Source organism: Lentinula edodes (genome assembly GCF_021015755.1).
Source record: "Lentinula edodes strain Le(Bin) 0899 ss11 chromosome Unknown C8R40scaffold_2, whole genome shotgun sequence".
In the NCBI taxonomy this organism is placed as follows: Eukaryota; Fungi; Basidiomycota; class Agaricomycetes; order Agaricales; family Omphalotaceae; genus Lentinula; species Lentinula edodes.
In genome coordinates, this window is record NW_025764308.1 from 1,675,274 (window position 1) to 1,693,110 (window position 17,837).

The window sequence follows — 17,837 nt, forward strand, 5'->3', positions numbered from 1 at the left end:
TCAATATCCACTTTTACAGACACTAGTATACATTGGTATGGACTATCTATAAGGATCGGTAGAAGGCAGAGATCGACTCGACTATGCAATGCGCCTTGCAATGATGATTGAATACTTGTTAGGTCTCGAGAGCACAACTTGAGTTAGTGAGCTCAAGCGCCAGTCTATAAAAGACTCGTATCCACTGAGTAACCTGTTTGGAGTTCATTTTGTACAGTCTTGTACGTTGCATAAGGCGGCGAAGAAAGATGTGAGAGTAAGTTACAGTATCACATGAAAAGGTTTGATTCTGCTACAATGAATGGAGCTTTCAGTGTTTCTGCTATTATCAACAAGAACCCTTCTCCACAACCACGACTAATACAGCGATGGATTTTAACCCTAACGACATTCTCGAAAAGCTTCCTGAGCTCTCCGACGACCTAACACATCCTAGCCAGGTGGCAATTCGAACATTCGCATTATCCTTGTCTTTGTCATTAGGTCCATCTCTAGTCCCTTTCGTTCTATCATTTATCACAGGCCGGCGCTCGCAGAAAACTGGCTTAGCAGCCTTGAGAAAGGTCCTTCGCAGAGAGTTGGGATATGATAGTTTTGCTTCCGCCGTGACACTGGCTATAGGCGGAGGAGCTGCATTAAAACGTTTATGGGAATCACTGGAAGTGAAAGAAGACGAAAACTTCGAGCAAAAGCAAATGGGTAGTGATAGATGTTCAAGGTCATGGCTTTTGTACTTCAATTCACGACTATCATCTTGTCAAAAGACTTTCATCGCCAATCTTTTTACATCCTCCATATCGATTCTTCTCCTTCAAGCTGGCAGACGGCGCTCAGAACGTCTTCGGAACATTCCGCGCCCAGGAGCTATACCCTTTCCATATACATATACCCCATCTAATCCTTCCCTCACACCATCTGTGCGGAGTCCCCCTTCGCCGACTCTAGATCTCACTTTGCTCGTCCTTGTACGAGCTATAGATGTCGCATTTCAATCGATGATCTTGAAGTTCACCTCTAAAACAGAAGCAGAAACGCCAGAACCTGTGAAGGGAAAGCGAAATTTCAATAAGGATAAATTTCTGTTGACGACTAGACTCGATGCTCTGGTTTTCTGGGCTTGTAGCGCACGGTACGCTGGCGAGATTTTACAGTGTTGTGTGATACGCTTACTGACATTTTCTTCTCAGCATTATGTGGTGTTTCTTTTACCAGCCCGAAAGGTGATCTCTCACCCATTTTGCTGTCGTTGAAAACTAAAATTTCGGAACCCAGACTGCCATCGACGTACGTGAAATGGATACGGACACTTGCGGGTGTTGATAATCGCCTACTGCGCGTTTTACGACTCATACGCTCTGGAGAATGGACCTATACGCGTGGTTCCCCTACTCAAGCCACTCTTCTCACTACCTATGCAAAAGATCTAGGTTATCCTTCCTCATGGGGTGATCCTCTACGTGTCCCTGCATTCGGGGGCCCCTCTGCAGAAAGGGTGTGGGAACTGATAGGTGTGAAGGGACGTCATGGCCTCGGTGGGGTTCCATGTGAACTGGTACATGGAGGAGTCGGCTCCAAAATGTCCTTGGCCGGTAGCTGCACAGGCAACTCGAGTATACGAGGCGTTAAAGCTTTCTTCGAAGCCGTACTTGTTTACCTTCCGGTTAGCTTGTTCCCATTTTTCCGCGCCCCCCACGCTCACTCTTTTGTACCAGGCCCATTTTCTCCCGGTCTTAATAACGCGTCCTCAAGTCCTTCTGCGTCCTCACCGAGTGTTATCTACCTTCCTCGCAACTTGCCGTAGTGCGGCCTTCCTTTCTGCCTTCATTTCGTCCTTCTGGCTTTCGGTATGCTTCACTCGAACACTCGCTCTCGCACGTTTGTTTCCCAATGTATCACACGATTTCTGGGACGGACCCCACGGATGCATTCTGGCCGGATGTCTGATGTGTGGGAGTAGTATTTGGCTGGAAAACGGACGACGAAGAGGCGAGATGGCATTGTACGTTCTGCCAAGAGCTATCAGAGCATGTATCCCGGATAAAATAATCAGGAGCCGAAACCGCGTTGTGACAGCTTTGGAGAGGTGTGTCAATGATTTCAAGATTGTTTTGAACCGACTAATCATTACTGTCTTCAAGGCTAACATTTGTTCTATCTCTATCCACACTGCTTACTGCTGCTATACATAAACCAGAATCTCTGCGAGGTTTGTCTCGATGGGGCCTTGCGTTCATTATGAAAGGTCCCCACGCAGGATTTTGGCAGCGTAGAAAAAAGAATTTCGAGACGCGTCCCGGCACTCCAGAACCTGTGGCATCAAATGACAATATCGCAGAATCCTTACATTAACGAATCACATCACTATCGAGGATCATGTTGTTATATACCCTATATCTACACAGGGTCAATCTACTGTAGCTCACCCACTCCAGAAATGTAATTTATGATCATAAAAGGAGCAACTGGCTATCGCTGTCTTCTGGTCATTTGATGACGGCGCGAAAGACCAATCCACACCATACGCTAATGACTGGTGCTCATCAAATCGCTGAACAATGCTGGCTGGGAGTGGAGACGACATGTCCTCCAGGGTTTCTATTGCCAATTCATTGAATCGCAAAACCTTGAATCCGTCGTGCATACATGCAACGAGAAGATCAGATTTTCTTGTAGCAGAAGGGTGCCATTTAACTCTCCATGCTCCGCCGCCAATTTCAGTTTGTGATAGTGGTTGAAGGGGTTTTCGCATGTCGAAGAGTTTGACTGAAGAATCATAACTGTGCTCTGAGTGTGAGTGAGATGAAGGAACCCATTAGTATCGGCTTGCCTTCCAACAGCGAGAAGATGCTCGATGTACGGATGACTTTGAATTGTGGTGATACCTGCGCCAAAACTGAAGATACACATCGGTCTTGGAGTGGAAATCAACGAGATCAAGAAGGCGAACCGTTTATTAACGAACATCGGATTTCGTAGATCTGTCCTTATGTCCCATCCTTTCAGCTTGAAATCATCACCACCTGGGAGAGTGCGGCGTTGTGAGATTTGACGTGCAGACAATTCCTCTCCTGAGTACCTGAGTATATCGTGTTCGTATTCCAATAATCCCAAGCAGCAATCCACGGCTCATATTCATGTGCTGTCCACTTGTCAGTGACAACTATTGAGCTTGTGATGGGATCCAACAACACAAGATCTCCGTCCGAACAGGACACCACTAATTTTCCTAAATCTCTTCAGTCCAGTCAGCTGTTGTACCGATCTTTAACACAGGGTTTTGGGCAATTACGAGGTCGGATTCCGCCTATTTGACCAATCTAAAGAAAGGCATAACGTCTCCGGAGATCCTACGATTCGCTTGCGAGCTGTCTCCTCGAGACGCGACTAGATCATTAAAATTTTGAGTTTGATGTAAAAATCATAAACTCAATATCCCGAACCTCTTCCGAGTCCCATTCGAGTAGATGGATCTCTCCTTCAGAGTTCGCAACACCGAGGGTGGCCTTGTTAGCAGCAGATCTATGACACCTTCATCACTCGAAAAACTCTTCGGAAGAGGTCCACTGATGCCTAATGATACCATTTCATGTCCGGAAGCGCAGGATAGTCTATGGTTTGTATTTTCTCGCTATATTTATCGTCGATTTAGGTTCTAATACAAGATTTTGAGAATCAGAACACACAATGAACTTTGAGCGATATCATCCAGGTCATATTGGCATCTGAAGACTAGGCATTGACCATTTCTTTTTTGCGGGCCAATTCTGATGGCTTCTTCTGATTTAATGAGGTTATACGTTCCACATACGAAGATGTTCAGAGCGTCCGGATGAGGACAAAATTCGATAGAGTCCGCGGGTAAGATGGTATCAAACATGCGAGTAGCAGAGCGTCTATCTTAGGCGCGCTGTACTTGACAGCTCTCTCTTGACCGTCGTGGCACGAACAGATCCTCAGATAATTTGACCTTCCTTTCTACTTCCAACTCACAGAATATAATGGATTTTGTTCAAGGCCTTGATCCTTCCAAACTTGCCCTATTCGGAGCGGTGATTATTTGCTCCTTGCACGCGACTTGTGTGCGTTCTCTGAAATAATGGCATTCAATGTCAGGGTTTTTCCTTTTTCCTCTCCGGATTTACAGCTCCGCCCTACAACCTTCCAATCTTCCTATTTGGTATATACGCACAAGAAAATGCTGACTCGGCCTTTCTGTCTTTGCAAACCGTATGTGTTGTCTCTCCAATTCCCGCATTTGGCTTCGGCTGACCCCTTGCGCGTAGTTCACTGGTCTTCTTGGAGCTTCAGTATTTTACGACATAATTTGGATGTTTAGAAACGAACAAGGAGGCTTCGTCAAATTTTTAACAATTATACTCCTGCTTGTCAAGGCGAGTGGTAGCTTAAATCATGACTTGCACTGGTTACCAACATATCACTAGATTCCTACCTTCCTTGCTTTTGGACTTGCCGCTCGGCAAAGAGGTGCACAGTTTGCTGGACTGGGAATTCGAGGAAATGACATCAACGGACCCACTGGTGTGTCAGACAATCAACTAGCTTTATTGTCGAAACTGACAAGCATATCTAGTCTGGGCAATGCCAGGAGGTTTCTCAAGTACAGCTGGATATCAAAACGTTGATGATGAAATATCACCTCAACCGGCGACCAGAACTGTGGCCCCTCCTTCGGGCCCTACAGCACCAGTCCAGGCTGCACCTGGAGCGTACCAAACTGTGTAGTGCAAGGAAAGTCACTGTACGATCGTCAGTTACTATTATCAGAAAGCTTTCTCAGATAATTCGCCGATCACCTCTTTCTTTGATGCCAGAATGTTTTCGTCTACTAGTTCTTGTACAAGGTCCTGTAGAATCCCAAGGAAGCTTATCTTAGCTTCCGCTCTATGGCGAGCATAGAGCCAAGAACAATCGAGGGATTGACAATGGACTGCATCATCTAAAGCCGTTCCCGTGCAAGATGCACACACTTTGCGGGTGTTAGTTAAACGTTGTTCATTCGATCGAATCCGATTCGAGAGACCCGCGAGGGTCGATTGCGGCTGTCTCCGGCATTGGGTGCACAGGCCTGGGTCATTCAATAGTTTGAAAGCATGCAAAGTAGAAGGATCTGACCTTGCAGAGCAGGGCAGCCGCAAATAAGACACTCGGAACGGTCAAAGTGTTCATTTATGTTATATTGGTCCAACTCAATGACCTGAGGGCGCCCTCGTTTGCTGGGCGAAGCAACTTCAATCTGCCTGGCTTTGGGCATTTCGTTGTACCATTGGGGAACATCAGCTCCGACCAAATTGAAGATACGTTCCAGTGGTGGAATGAGCACCCTAGATATGTAATACGTCGCGTCGAGCTGGGTGTGACTGCAAGGGATAAACGAGTGTTAGCTTGAAAAAGATGTCTACTCACGGATTGCGCAGAAATTCCAAGGGATCTGTAGCTCTATCCACGAGTTTAGAACCGGGTTCTCCTTGCGCAATTACATAGGGCACACGTTCGCCATATTGAGGTTCGTCACCAGGGTCCAGAAGTGTTCTTTTCGCTGCCACGGCCACACCGGGTGGAGGAGGCCCTTTGTCGCTACATGAGAGTCAGGACGATATCGAGCAGATGATTCGGGATGTACAAGCTGTTCACCTGTAAGTTCCCATCTTCACTTCTTTCGCAAAAATGAAATCCTGAACTGGCGCTCTGTTCTCCAATATCTTGGTCCAGGAATCATAACAATATTCCTTTACTTTGCTCAGATCCTGTGTTCGAAACAATATCCTTACGAACGACAATTAGTTTGTGGTCCGACTTCGCTAGAGGAACATTCACTTCAAGCAATTTTCAGTCATTTTCTGCTGCGCTACGATTCCATCTCTGCGGACTGTTTCAATGCCTTTGGCTTCAAAAACGGGTTCTTTGTCGTCCACGTTTTCATATTTGAAGCCTACGTATCGTTTCTTTGCCATAAGCACACAAGGGTGATAGACCTACAAAGGGTCAGTATGAAGTCAACCTACCGAAGGAGGCAAGCTGCACCTTTTCAAACTTCAATTTCACGGGGGCAGGATTAAGAGCCGTGACGGCGTCCGCGATCTCGTGGCCGATTCGAAAGGCCTGCTCCCGAGTCTTGCCTTGCATATAGCTTTTTTCTAAAACGTTGACGAGGAGCACAAGACGACGAGCAGCGACTTACATAAACATGCTGTCTGTGTCACCATATACCACCTATGAAACTGCATTCAGAGGTGAAGAACAAATCAAACAGACACTGGCTTCTTCAGTACCTCAGCTCCCCATCTTTTGGTTTCATGAACAAGAGCTATCGCCTAAGTGTAAGTTAATTAGTTTGAGGTCCCATCCAGCCTGGGAAATGGAACTCCGGACCTTCTCTAATGTTTCTCGACCACTCTGCACGATACTATCTGCCATCTCTACTGCAGGCATTCTACCTGAGAAGCTTGCACTAGTATATCCATAGGTAACGTTAGCAATGTATTTGAGGCCCAGTTGTCGAGCGTTAAGGACCCTTGTAAGACCCTGAAGATATTGAGCAAGAAGGAATAACTTGTATCAGACCACCGACTTTGTCGTGTTTATATCCTTTCATAGCTTGCTTTACCATGACACGGGTATCCAGGAGCTCTGTCAGCATACGTGGAAGGAGTCCCTTACGGACATTTGGCTTCAGAAACATGATCCCATTGGGAGCAACTGCTGGCGGATTTAGTCGTGTAATAGTTGTATCGTCTTTTCAATCTTTACCGTTGATATGGTCCTTTAATTTCTCAAGTAACCCAGAGGGTCGATCCAAGTCAACTACTCCAAATTTGTTTCGACCTTGGAAGTCCATCACTCTACCTAAGCAAGTAGAATAGCACATATTCTATGTTCAGGTAGTGAGTAGACAGCATTCGAGAAAAGACATAATGTTTACCTGAGATATCATCAATGACGGATACAAGCTTTGAAAATCAAGGACCACGAGCGGGCTGGTATATAACGCAGATTGGGGTTCCATGATCAAAGGAAGACATTCGGCTGCATTCTGCTTTCCCACCTAGTGCGGAAAGTTCAATCAAAAACAGTACGCGAAGGACAAGATGACATACATCGCTCTTGCTAGGGGAGATTAGGACAAAGCTCTCTGGTTTCGCCATTCTGAACATGAATGACTCGACTTTGAACTGCGAGCCCCGACTGATCACAGAGTAGAAATCCACACCAAAAACTCGGGCGAATTCACTGAAATTCGGTGATTAGTACTTCGCAAGCTTTCAGCGCTTCTGGCGAGAGAATTCACGCTGTTTTGGTGACAACCTCTGATCGGTTCAAGATTTCGATATTCAGGGATGCGCGACGGACAAAATATCTTGTCAAGGTGGCTGCTCCAGCGGGAATTTTGCCTTGATACCATTTGTTCAAAATCAAAGGACCGTATTTAGGGACTCTGTAACTAGGAGCATCAACATATCAGCAGAACCGCTGTTACAATGTGGCGTACCTTCGGCCCAGAACATGAAAAGCCACGTTCTCAAACGTGTAGATATTCAGCGTCTGCTCGGAACGCATAATTCGCCACAAATTGAAGACGTGGCGTCCGGCTACTTTGAAAGTTGTTGTATGCCTTGCATCCCACTGGATGTTGTTATTTGAAGAATAACGAGGAGGCGCACGGGCAAGTAGTTCCTCTAACTCAAGACCTGGAATGCATTATTGAAACTGGTCTGCGGATTTCTAAACTTTTTCGAGATTTACCGAATGAGCGAGCTCTAGCTGCGAGGTAACCCCAGGAAGAATTTTGAACATCCCATCCGGTTATGATATCCGGATCCAAGTCTATGACAATGTCTATAAACGAGTTGATCAGATCTAGTTCTGACGAGAACGCTTCGAGTGCGATCCCTGGAAGTGTTGCAGCATTCAATTGTGCAGAGTTTACACATGCCACATGGTGTATCAAATGCTCAGCCTCGTCTTCGGCCATTTGGAATGTATAGAACAGTGCAACAAGCTCTAAACCGCTATTCAATTTCAAGACATTGGTTGCGAGTATATAAGTTGTTACCGTTCTCCTCTGCGTGAGGTAATCTCCCAGTATTCGACGGCGCTGATAGTAAATATCGATCACTATGAATTAGAAATGAGAGTCGTCTTGCTCACCAAAGACTTCCAACGACAGGATGCTCATATCCTGTTTTCCCCGAGAGACACTACCCTCTATCTTCATCGGTGAAGCCTTGAGACCGTACTTGTTTACTTGCGTAGGGCCTTGAATCTGTGAAAATTAGGAAGCGCCTAAGGTATTAGTAGATGAGCTCACCTGTGTCCGAGATGGAAGTTTAGGTAATTGTTGTTTCAGCTGTCCTTCGAAGGAACGAAGCCAGGTTCGAACCTCCTTTACACTGGGAGGAGCTCCAGCATATTCCCAGCCACCTGCACTCAAATCACCTTGCAAGAAATAAGAAAACGTACTGTTGCTAGTCTCCTGAGAGCTAAATTCTGACACCCAATCATCGAGAAGCGCGATTCCCTCACCACCTTTGAGGTTATATACTAGACCAGCATACTCTCGCGGTCTAAGCGGCGCATCTTTCTCGTTGGAGTAGTATGGAGCACGATAAATCCTGCTTTTGAGCCCGAAATCCTCGATGGTAGATAAAAGTTGAGAAGTGGTGGGTGGCGGGTTGGAGTACATATACGTATAGTTGCTAGGTGTGAGGATCTTTGCCCGAGACCAGATCGTCTGTGGTATTGCGACTTTGATTGTTGCTGGAACAGGTCCAATTAGTGCTCCGGGGGCTCCAAGGGAATGGATCGGGAGTGGTGCTTTAGGTACGGGATCTTCAAGAGATGGCAATAGGCTGTTGGGGTCAAAAGAGCACCTGGAATTTGAGGTTGATATAGGACTGACGTTCGAGTAGGTTCGCCAACGACCGCATCACCGCTTAGTTTAGCCTTGCCCAATTTTGGCCTCCTTTCATGTTACATTTCAATCATAATCAGCTAACGAGGCTTTCAGGCAAGGCAGTGTATTCACTTTGTTGGTGTCGGAGACCCTCTGTCACTATAAAAGAGAAAACTTGAGTTAAGAGAGCGCAGGAAGAAAACACTGCTAAGCACCTATGATCCGAGTCTTCGGAAATAGCCCTCTTCGTCAAACTATAGTCGTAAATTAGGGAAGCAATGGGTAATAATGCGTCGACCCACTTCTTGAATTGTAATATATTACCAACATCACTTCCACTTGGGTTGTCGAGAAATGGGTTACTACTTGGACTGAGTCAGAAGATGAAGAACTGGGTTGGATCAGACCCTTACTCTGAGATTTCTTCATCTTCTTCGCCTTCGGGGGAGCGAGCGCCGTTCTGCGAGACGGCATCGTCATCGACACCATCATCAAACTCGTCCTCTGGCTGATTGTACTCCGGTCGATCCAGATATTCGTCTTCATCTACGTTCTCCATGTCATCCGTTGGCGGCTCCTCCACTGAGAGGAACGAAACATCAACATCAATGTTTAGATCATCCTCCACACTATCCTCGCCGGGTAGTAAGTCCACTGTTGCAGTGACTTCCGTCTCTGAGTGGGTAGCTTTATCATGTTCGACTTTTCGTGGTTTCCAAGTCTTATATTCTTCCTCCCACAATGCTTCAATGCTTTCGAAAGTCGTCATTACAGCTCCCTCCCAACTCTGTGCATCTTCAATGTCATGTGTCATGGTTCGCTCCTGTTCGATACGGCGACCAATCTCGTCCCAATACCTCGCTTCAGCTACCCAGCTACCGCCTGATCCTCGAGAAGATTCGCTGAGATCGACCGGGATCTCTGGAGAAGGATTTAAACCACGACTGCGGCGCCTCGCTCGTTCGTCCTCCCAAAGCTCGCGCACGCTGAGAACCAACGGATCACTAGGGAGTGGAGGGGAAGGAATCTCGAGTTTATGGTGCCATTCTCGCGCTGAAAGCCCTCTTCGGTTCAGTATTTGATGAGCAACCGCATCTACTTCTAGAGTCATTCGCGATTGACGGAAGTGTGGGGAAAGGGGAAACAGAGGTTCTTGCTGAATGCCTTCGGCGTTTTCTTCTTGCCCCCTTTGAAAGACATTGTCGAGTTCAAGCCAACCACACCCATAGAGTCCATAGTCGGATAAAAACTGCAACGTATAATTCAAATGACTTTCGTATATACAAAACCGGGTACCCATAACCGTTCCGTTCTGCATCATAGCTACTACCCGAGAAACCAAAGCAGGATCGGCAACCAGGACTTTGAGGAATGGGGAGTAGGAAGAATGGAAACCATAAAAGTGCACGCCTTTGACTAGAACAACTGAGCGAATGTAGCGCGATTTTGACGATGCAGGTTCCTTTCGGAGTGACAGAGCAACTGCATGATTTAAAGACCGCCTAAGCTTTGTTGCATAGTTTTTCACTGGTACACGTTCAGCTGAATGTAGACAAACAGTCCAGGATGTTACTCGCCATGATTGGCCTCCAGAACTCCGGAGTATTCAACAAAAAAGTAAGGGTAAACTTGATGGATATGCACACAGGTCTTTTTTCCGTTTTCTGAAGGTCCGTATATTCGTAAAACAGGGACCATCGGTAGCGTCGAGTTGTCCAGAGGCCCGGGCGGAGCAAGGGTATAGTCGATTTGATTGATTTGGACCCGCAAATTACCGAACGAAGGAGAAAGAGTGCCCATGGCAATATGATACAGTGAAGGGAAATATTAAATATAAAGGGTATGTATATGCGAACGCGCTGCCGCTCCCCGTCGTGTCGTGTCGTGGTATGTGGTTGTTTCAACAAGTGCGAAATGTGATCACGTTACATAGCGTTACCGAATTATGAGTTTGATTGATGGGAATTGTGCTACTCTCCAGGTACAACAGAGCTCTAATTTGGTTTTGGGGAGGGAGAGTGTACGATAGATGACTCTTGCATTGTCGTTAATGCAAACGGATGGTTCAATGAAGAAAAGAAGGGTATCCCTGCGCTTCCCCCTTGCTGTATCATTTCCTGACGCAAACCGTTCCATTTCCCATTTAGTTTCACAGTGACACCCTTCTCCTTCTGCTCATCCGTGTCCAGATCACCCAAGACATTATCAATGAAATCCAGGTTCGAAGAAGCCTCCATCCCAACAAGTTTTTTCAATACTTTGTCCCAGGATTCGACCGATTTAGAGGCAACTGTCCCTATCACAATCGCGTCCCTGCAGATTCCAGGAGCTACTTCACCTAACCATTTCCCATTTGGGTGATCCTGAGCCCAAAAGCCCTTGTTTTCGCCAAAAAAGATCTGCCAAACCTCGAGAAGGTGAACTGGAGTTTGGACCTCCTTGGCAGTTTGAGGAGCAGTGATCTCTTTCTCCTTCGGCATATCTAAACCAGGTGAAAACTCGTGTCCGATGCGTTTGATCATGACCTGACCTAATGAAAAAAAAAATGGGGTTTTTGAACATTGGTGAACAATTGGAATGACAAGTCTTACAGCTCAAGAAACCCCCTGCGGTGCCATGTACCTCTGCCATATCATGATACAAACCATTCCATTTCTCCCAATCACTTCTCACATTCACTCCGTGCATCGTACCGATCGTATCCAAAACATGCTTGATAAACTCTAAATTCGAGACAGCCTTGAACCCAATAAATCTATGTAATACGTCCTTCTTGAGGTTATGCGAGTCGAAGTCGATGTGACCGATCTTTGTGACTCTGTCGTTTGGACCATTACGTTGAGCCTCCTGCCCTATCCAATGTCCTTCTTCTCCTTCTTTTTCAACAGTCTGAGCCCATAGCCCATCATTACCAAAGTATAACCTCCAAATCTCCGTGGCGACTGGCTTCTGATTCTGTCTGACCACATACTCTGGCACATGTATGCCTGGCAGAGTCCGTCTAATGCCCAGTGTGAGATTTTTGACATGTCCTAAATGTTGGTATCCAGCTCGTCAGGTAGGGAGACGCTATAATTATCCAACTGGACTTGCCCCTCGCAGGTCGTTCCCGCAGTGCTGTTACATTTGTTACAGGAGCAGCTATAGTCCCAACAACGATAGACAACCAAAGAAACGCGCGGCAAAGTTGCGAAGACGACAAGTGGACCATCACGGTGATTCTGATGAAAAAGGCGTGCTTGGAACGCAAAAAGTGAAGAAAACAGTGTCGAATAACAGCACTAATAGCAAGTAAAGTACTACAGCTGATCGCAGTCCATTGATGATACATACCGGTGACGGTTGATGGTTTGCAAGTGTACAGAAATTTGGCCAGCAAATTTACGTCGCTCGCAAGTGTGTGTAGATATTGATGGAGACCAGCACTATGTCAAACGAGGTACGGTCAGACTCGGAGAAGGCAACAAGGAGGAGGAGGACAAGAAGGTCGCCCTACCGGAATAATGTAGTGTAAGATGGAAGTGATAACTTATATATTCGCAAAGACCCCAAGAGATTATCAGGAATCTTGATTCAAGCTGTGTGGCGGGATATAACTCATGAATGATGAGACCTCACGATTGAAGTTTTGAAGGCTGAGGCGGACGAAAATCTATTATTTGATTTCCTTCTGCGCAATCTCGTTAGTTGAAACAGTAGTAGTGGAGGTTGATTGGACATGTTATAGCAAAGAGACTGAGAAGAAGAGTTCACTGCGAGTCTACAAGTTGGTGACTGCAATCACGTATCAAATATATTGATGGTTGGTCTATTAACGTACCCCGTTTGGGACATGCACCTTGCTTGCATCGTTTCTCACTTGCCTGATGATCTTCTTTCATCAGTTGGACTTTGTTGACTTTATGAAATTGGTAGCTATTGGTACGAAGATAAGAAATGAATGCTTATTTCAATAGACATTAAGCAAAATTGTGGAAGCAGGAGACTTGTGGCACTGTGATAGATAGATTGATTGATACACGGCACCGTCTCGAGATAAGATGTGTGATAGAAACAGCAAGTGGAAAAGCTTAGGGAGTGCTTAGGGGCGCCGATGCAATATGGTGAGGGAATTTGTTGTGGGGCAGGTAGAGTGCAGGGTTCGGAGTCACCGTTAGATAAAGGGGTAAAAGGGCTGCATCCGGTTCCCTTTTGCCCTCTGTTCCGTCGTCGGAACGGATAGAGACACCTCTAAAAGTACGAACGTAAAGTCAACCAAGTCCAACTGATGAAAATAGATCATCAGGCAAGTGAGAAGCGATGCACAAGGTGCATGTCCCAACGGGGTTGTTGGAAGGATAAGTTATTTGAGTGTCCTCTGAATCGTATATAATAATATATATCCCTAGATAATATCATTTGTAGGAGGCACCCGGAAACTACTGCAGAACCCCACCCAAAATAGCGTCATTTAGGACCCAAAATTTGCTCAATCCCTGCCCGAAAATAGCCTGGTCTCTTCTGGCTGGTGCTTACCCATGACTCAAACGGTTTCCTTCGTTCTGATTGAAATTGGGAATGTGATGGGAACAATTCCCATGCCTTATTAGTTATAGTTAAACTTTCCCTCCATGTCCTCGTTCGAAGACCTATTCACCTCTTTGGAACTAGATGTAATCGTCCCAGAATCTTCTATAACCTATCCTCCTAGCACAAATACCGATGAATGGTTAGACCAACTCAACATCATCGATAGAAAAGAAGCGTTTTTCGACGAACATTTACAAACCTTATTTACTTTACGCGTTCCACAATCAGAACTACCCCAAAATTTGGACACAGACCCTCCAGAGCCTTCTCGGAATCTGCTTGATTTCCTCGCGCACGTCCAAATTCTCCTCGAAGCATCCTACATCTCGCCCATCGCGCCGAATGACGATAGCTCTGAATACACCGTATCCGCATCTCCCTTACCGTCGTCGCGTCTAAATCCAAACATACCGAGCTCACCGCCACCGCGAACGTCTAGTATCAAGAAACCTACTCATTTAAATCTCAGTGGGTTGTTGTCACCGAATTCGGGCTTTGGGTCTGCGTCACACCATCCGTCGATCTTACCTCCGTCGACGCCGAATCCTATGCCAGCGTCTGCTGCTGTGGACCAGAGATATTTACAGGCGGAAGGTGTGGTGTTGACGTCTAGAATTTGGGGACAGGATGTTAGTGGAAGTGGAACGGGGTTGTTGGACAGGAAAGATCAGAAGGATAAAGACTCTGAGGGTACTGAACAAGAACGAGAGGGATTTTATTTACTCTGGTCGAAGAGGGACCGGGCTTGGATTGCAGTCTATAGGACTGTGCTGGACATTGGTGAGTCTGTACAACTATATACATAATTTCTATTCTGATAAATATCTTCAAAGCTTTCCTCCGCCTCAATTTCAACTCCCCACTCCTCTGTCTGACGTTTTCAGCAACACTGCGCGATAAACCATTAGCGATTGCTTCCTCTAAAAGCCCGCTGGCAGTCTATCTCAAATCTGTTGATGCTATTTCCACTCCTGGCGATCCTATCTCTCCAACTTCACCTTCCACTCCTGTCAACGCTAATGATAATAATAATGAAATCAACCCAACTCCGGAGACCGACACAGAGATTAGTCCTCCTGAAATCAACCTCCTTGCAGGTCTTTACGCCGGACCGACGTTTGCTCCAGCGTCTTCCCTGGGTAGACGCCCTCCATCGACGAACAACAGCACTCCAACAGGTACTCCTACGAGACCAACATCCAAGATCAAAACGGGCACGTCCTCTGACATCGGGAATGACGAACTCACCCTTCCCTCAACACGTCTGGGACCGATCTCTCGCGCCAAATTATTCGCTCTCCCTCCAATCGAACCAGAGACGCCGACATCGTCTGCGATGATCACGCCTACGCCTCTTCCAGGTCAAAGTGCGCTTCCTAGTGCACCTTTAAGCACTACAGGTCATAACCGTCAACATACCATCGGGGGACGAGGAAAACCGGTCCTGAGGAAGAGTTTTAGGAAGATTCTGGAGACGGCGAGTGGGTTTAAGGTTAGGATGAGGACGGTGTTTGTGCCTGCGGTGTTATTGGACGAAGGAGGGGAGGAGAATGAAGAGGATTTCGAGGATGTTGAACTTGGTAATGAAGGGGATAGCGGCGATGAGGGTAACGGGAACCAAGACGATGAAGAAGAAAACTCGGAAAACTACGGCGAAGACGAAGACCCAGACCGCCTAACCTCCGGCGCCTCAGAACGCACGGTCGTCCTCTGCGTTGAAATTGAAACAGAAGGAGACCCGTTCTACCGACCCGCAGATGCACCAGATTTCATCGTCGAAAAAGTTGACATCTCGATCACTGGGAACGCAGCAGGTGGTGGGAAGGAGGAAGGAGCTACTGCGAGGTTGATTGGATGGGATACTGCGAACGCCTTGGCTCGTAAAGGAGGGGCAAAGAGAAAGAAAAAGAAAAAACAACATTCCTCCTCCGAAAGTCAAGCCAGCTTTCCCTTATACCTCGCTCCGCATGAACAGCATAACTTGTTATACGCTGTCTCATTCCTGCACTCACCACAGGAAGATGCTGCCTTGAATGGAATCGGCTCAATGGGTCTAGCAGCCAATCTAACTACAGGTGTAGGAATGAACGATCTCCCTAGTGCAGGCGTCTTAGGTCCTACTGGAGGCATTAAACCCGGCGGTGGCCCCGATAAAGCTCTCCAACGAGGAGTGACGATCGAGGTTTTTGGGAAACCATGTTATGCTAATAGTAATACCACCATCACTGTACCTGCCGGTACAGGAGAACAATCCAACAAATACCACTACCCCACTCCTACGTTTGTCTCGCGTTGGAATTGCGTTTTGGATTTATCTCTGTCACAACAAGTCCCCAGGAGAAGGGACGACTTTGGAAATGATGATTATGATCATACACCTCTACCGACGATAAATGCCTTACCGGAACCACCATCTCCATTTCCTGTTCCCGTATCTGCGAATATGGGTTTGTCACCTTCCACTTCCGCAGCGTCTTCAAATTTTCCTGCTTCTTCATCGTTTCCCTCCATTGCATCCGTCGTCTCTCCGAACGAGCGTCGGGCGCTAGGGTCTCTTGGGTTCGGGTTGGATCTAGGATTGGGATCAGGATCAGGGAACAGAAAAAGCTCTTTGGGTCTTTTAGCATTCCCTTCAGCCTCGGGACCCGCTACGACTAGTATGGCAACGACGGAAAAGAGACATACGTTGCCTGATCTTCCGAGAATTTTGCCTTCGCATGTTCAATCTGCTGGTCCGGGCCTTGGGTATAACTTAGGGCATAATCTAGGCTCTACTATTGAGCGTCCGGGATCTGCTCTTGGGCCGTCGAGGGAGCGGAGGGATAGTGCCAAAGGAGGAGTGCAGGGTAGACAAAGAAGAGATAGTTTACCAATTTCGTCGCCGGGTGCATCGACATCGAAATACACCCCTCCGTCGGTGAGTGCAGCAATAACAGCGCAGAATTTGAGATCTCCGACGACTTATGAGGCGCCGCCTCCACCGCCATTCAAGGACCGAGGCGGAGGAGGAGGAGGATTATCAGTAACGATCCCACCCTCTATAGACCAAGCCATGGGTTTGACACCGCCTGATGCAGCAATGAATGCACCTCCAATGACACCTGCGTATCCTGCGTTTCCAAATAATATCAACGGAGCACACGGTGCTTTACAATCCCACCACAACGCCGCCGCCACTGTTCCGCCTAGCCCGCTCTCCCAAGGACCGCTGATCCCGCATGGCGGAAACCTTCCACCGAATAGCGGGAATGTGTCGGGAGTGGGGTACGTCGGGCCTAGTGTGGAGGTGAAGCGTGAGAGAGGGATGGGTGTGGGTATGGGATTTGGTGGTGGATATGGTGGGTATGGAGGTTATGGAGGAATGGGAAGCGCGTTGGGGAGTGCTATACCGAGTGCGATCCCGCAGACTCCAGCCCCCACAATCGGATTTGGTACTCCGGCGCCTACAGGTAGGAGAGGGGGGCCAGGGACGGGGAAGGCGTTCGATGGTGATGTACAGGGAGGGGGTGGGCATGATGAATATGGTGGTAAAATTGATATTGATGGAGGGAACGGAAGCCAGTCAATTGTTGTCTCTGTCGGTATACTACCTCAACAAAATATCCATCCTCCAAAAACATCTTTCGAATCATCAACTCCTCTTCCGTCCTCGCGTCCTTCTTCACCATCAGAATTCCACGAAAACCCGTCCAAGGGCGATAACCTCAACGCAGATACATTGAACTTCTCCAAACACACCACATCTACGAAACCAGAATTAATATACCCCCTTTCAACATTTATTCTCGATATTTTCGTGTTTAATCGGTCTACATGGACACGCAGATTTGAAATAAGCTGTCCTGATTTGCGATCTAGGAGGAAGAGGCGAGAAGTTGAAACTCTGACTGCAGCTAGTCGAGGGCCTGGAAAACGACGATCAGAGAATGTAAGAGCAGGGATGATGAAGGATTTGTCTACGAGAATTCCTGACCCAGGCGTTCTCCCACTCGAAAACCGAGTTCGTATTGGACCCTTGTTACCTTCTGCATGTCAATCCGTCAGGATGAAGTTCCTCGCCGTGTCTCCTGGTGTGCATTCGATCGATACGCTCACGTTGACGGATGTAGAGAGTGGGTTAGCAATGAATTTGAGGTGAGTTGATTTGGTTTTGTTTTGCTCGATGTATGTAGACAGCGACTGACCATTGTTGTGGGTGAAGATCTGTTATGGATGTCGTGGTACATGAGCCTGCTTAGAAAGGTATATGCATAGATAGTTGACCTTACGAACACTATAACTATGAATTGAGAACGTCCCCGCTCCCCCATTGTGTTGTACAGTATGTGATCATGTCACAAGAAATACAATTTGTTGA

At 47.0% G+C, this 17,837-nt stretch overlaps 7 protein-coding genes across 7 annotated transcripts; 3 read left to right on the top strand and 4 right to left on the bottom strand.

The window, feature by feature from the left end:
* Positions 1-368: 368 nt before the first annotated feature.
* C8R40DRAFT_1033149 (uncharacterized protein) lies at positions 369-2,349 on the top strand (the record flags this gene model as incomplete). Its single annotated transcript, XM_046223322.1, has 5 exons — positions 369-1,129; positions 1,188-1,220; positions 1,273-1,660; positions 1,713-2,083; positions 2,139-2,349. The coding sequence occupies 5 exons, from the start codon at positions 369-371 to the stop codon at positions 2,347-2,349; spliced, it is 1,764 nt and encodes a 587-aa protein (XP_046091826.1).
* Positions 2,327-3,886, bottom strand: C8R40DRAFT_278255 (WD-40 repeat-containing protein). The gene is made up of 8 exons (XM_046234569.1): positions 3,684-3,886; positions 3,581-3,628; positions 3,441-3,528; positions 3,290-3,384; positions 3,077-3,234; positions 2,948-3,020; positions 2,828-2,893; positions 2,327-2,777 (listed from the first exon to the last, which is right to left on the bottom strand). Exons 1-8 carry the CDS (start codon positions 3,875-3,877, stop codon positions 2,420-2,422), a joined length of 1,080 nt encoding a protein of 359 aa, XP_046091827.1. The 5' UTR covers positions 3,878-3,886; the 3' UTR covers positions 2,327-2,419.
* A 112-nt stretch (positions 3,887-3,998) lies between these two features.
* Positions 3,999-4,743, top strand: C8R40DRAFT_1158179 (uncharacterized protein; the record flags this gene model as incomplete). Its single annotated transcript, XM_046229709.1, has 5 exons — positions 3,999-4,049; positions 4,114-4,227; positions 4,284-4,391; positions 4,443-4,539; positions 4,592-4,743. 5 exons carry the CDS (start codon positions 3,999-4,001, stop codon positions 4,741-4,743), a joined length of 522 nt encoding a protein of 173 aa, XP_046091828.1.
* A 38-nt stretch (positions 4,744-4,781) lies between these two features.
* Positions 4,782-10,711, bottom strand: C8R40DRAFT_1032816 (uncharacterized protein; the record flags this gene model as incomplete). Its single annotated transcript, XM_046223287.1, has 22 exons — positions 4,782-5,086; positions 5,134-5,378; positions 5,425-5,595; positions 5,653-5,784; positions 5,836-5,993; positions 6,043-6,148; positions 6,200-6,231; positions 6,291-6,332; positions 6,391-6,543; positions 6,590-6,720; positions 6,769-6,889; positions 6,941-7,063; positions 7,116-7,248; positions 7,307-7,453; positions 7,508-7,706; positions 7,762-8,019; positions 8,072-8,113; positions 8,167-8,281; positions 8,327-8,805; positions 9,044-9,243; positions 9,325-10,413; positions 10,485-10,711. 22 exons carry the CDS (start codon positions 10,709-10,711, stop codon positions 4,782-4,784), a joined length of 4,608 nt encoding a protein of 1,535 aa, XP_046091829.1.
* Positions 10,712-10,808: 97 nt separating this feature from the next.
* C8R40DRAFT_278697 (uncharacterized protein) lies at positions 10,809-11,670 on the bottom strand. The gene is made up of 2 exons (XM_046234570.1): positions 11,459-11,670; positions 10,809-11,402 (listed from the first exon to the last, which is right to left on the bottom strand). The coding sequence occupies exon 2, from the start codon at positions 11,389-11,391 to the stop codon at positions 10,906-10,908; it is 486 nt and encodes a 161-aa protein (XP_046091830.1). The 5' UTR covers positions 11,392-11,402; positions 11,459-11,670; the 3' UTR covers positions 10,809-10,905.
* On the bottom strand, positions 11,053-12,305 carry C8R40DRAFT_278912 (uncharacterized protein). Its single transcript, XM_046234572.1, has 4 exons — positions 12,245-12,305; positions 12,005-12,192; positions 11,459-11,943; positions 11,053-11,402 (listed from the first exon to the last, which is right to left on the bottom strand). Exons 2-4 carry the CDS (start codon positions 12,120-12,122, stop codon positions 11,394-11,396), a joined length of 612 nt encoding a protein of 203 aa, XP_046091831.1. The 5' UTR covers positions 12,123-12,192; positions 12,245-12,305; the 3' UTR covers positions 11,053-11,393.
* A 1,002-nt stretch (positions 12,306-13,307) lies between these two features.
* On the top strand, positions 13,308-17,821 carry C8R40DRAFT_1233900 (TRAPP trafficking subunit Trs65-domain-containing protein). Its single transcript, XM_046233342.1, has 3 exons — positions 13,308-14,260; positions 14,314-17,614; positions 17,682-17,821. The coding sequence occupies exons 1-3, from the start codon at positions 13,522-13,524 to the stop codon at positions 17,716-17,718; spliced, it is 4,077 nt and encodes a 1,358-aa protein (XP_046091832.1). The 5' UTR covers positions 13,308-13,521; the 3' UTR covers positions 17,719-17,821.
* The last annotated feature ends 16 nt before the right edge of the window (positions 17,822-17,837 follow it).

What these genes read in the sequence shown, in the direction of transcription:
- C8R40DRAFT_278255 (XM_046234569.1), bottom strand. Translation starts at nt 3,877, where the DNA reads ATGTTTGATACCATCTTACCCGCGGACTCTATCGAATTTTGTCCTCAT. An exon ending in GATATCGCTCAAAGTTCATT is followed by an intron (nt 3,629 to 3,683) that starts GTGTGTTCTGAT and finishes CGATAAATATAG; the next exon opens with CGAGAAAATACAAACCATAG. An exon ending in GCGCTTCCGGACATGAAATG is followed by an intron (nt 3,529 to 3,580) that starts GTATCATTAGGC and finishes CGAGTGATGAAG; the next exon opens with GTGTCATAGATCTGCTGCTA.
- C8R40DRAFT_278697 (XM_046234570.1), bottom strand. Translation starts at nt 11,391, where the DNA reads ATGCCGAAGGAGAAAGAGATCACTGCTCCTCAAACTGCCAAGGAGGTC.
- C8R40DRAFT_278912 (XM_046234572.1), bottom strand. Translation starts at nt 12,122, where the DNA reads ATGGTCCACTTGTCGTCTTCGCAACTTTGCCGCGCGTTTCTTTGGTTG. An exon ending in GCGGGAACGACCTGCGAGGG is followed by an intron (nt 11,944 to 12,004) that starts GCAAGTCCAGTT and finishes ACCAACATTTAG; the next exon opens with GACATGTCAAAAATCTCACA.
- C8R40DRAFT_1233900 (XM_046233342.1), top strand. Translation starts at nt 13,522, where the DNA reads ATGTCCTCGTTCGAAGACCTATTCACCTCTTTGGAACTAGATGTAATC. An exon ending in TAGGACTGTGCTGGACATTG is followed by an intron (nt 14,261 to 14,313) that starts GTGAGTCTGTAC and finishes ATATCTTCAAAG; the next exon opens with CTTTCCTCCGCCTCAATTTC. An exon ending in GGGTTAGCAATGAATTTGAG is followed by an intron (nt 17,615 to 17,681) that starts GTGAGTTGATTT and finishes TTGTGGGTGAAG; the next exon opens with ATCTGTTATGGATGTCGTGG.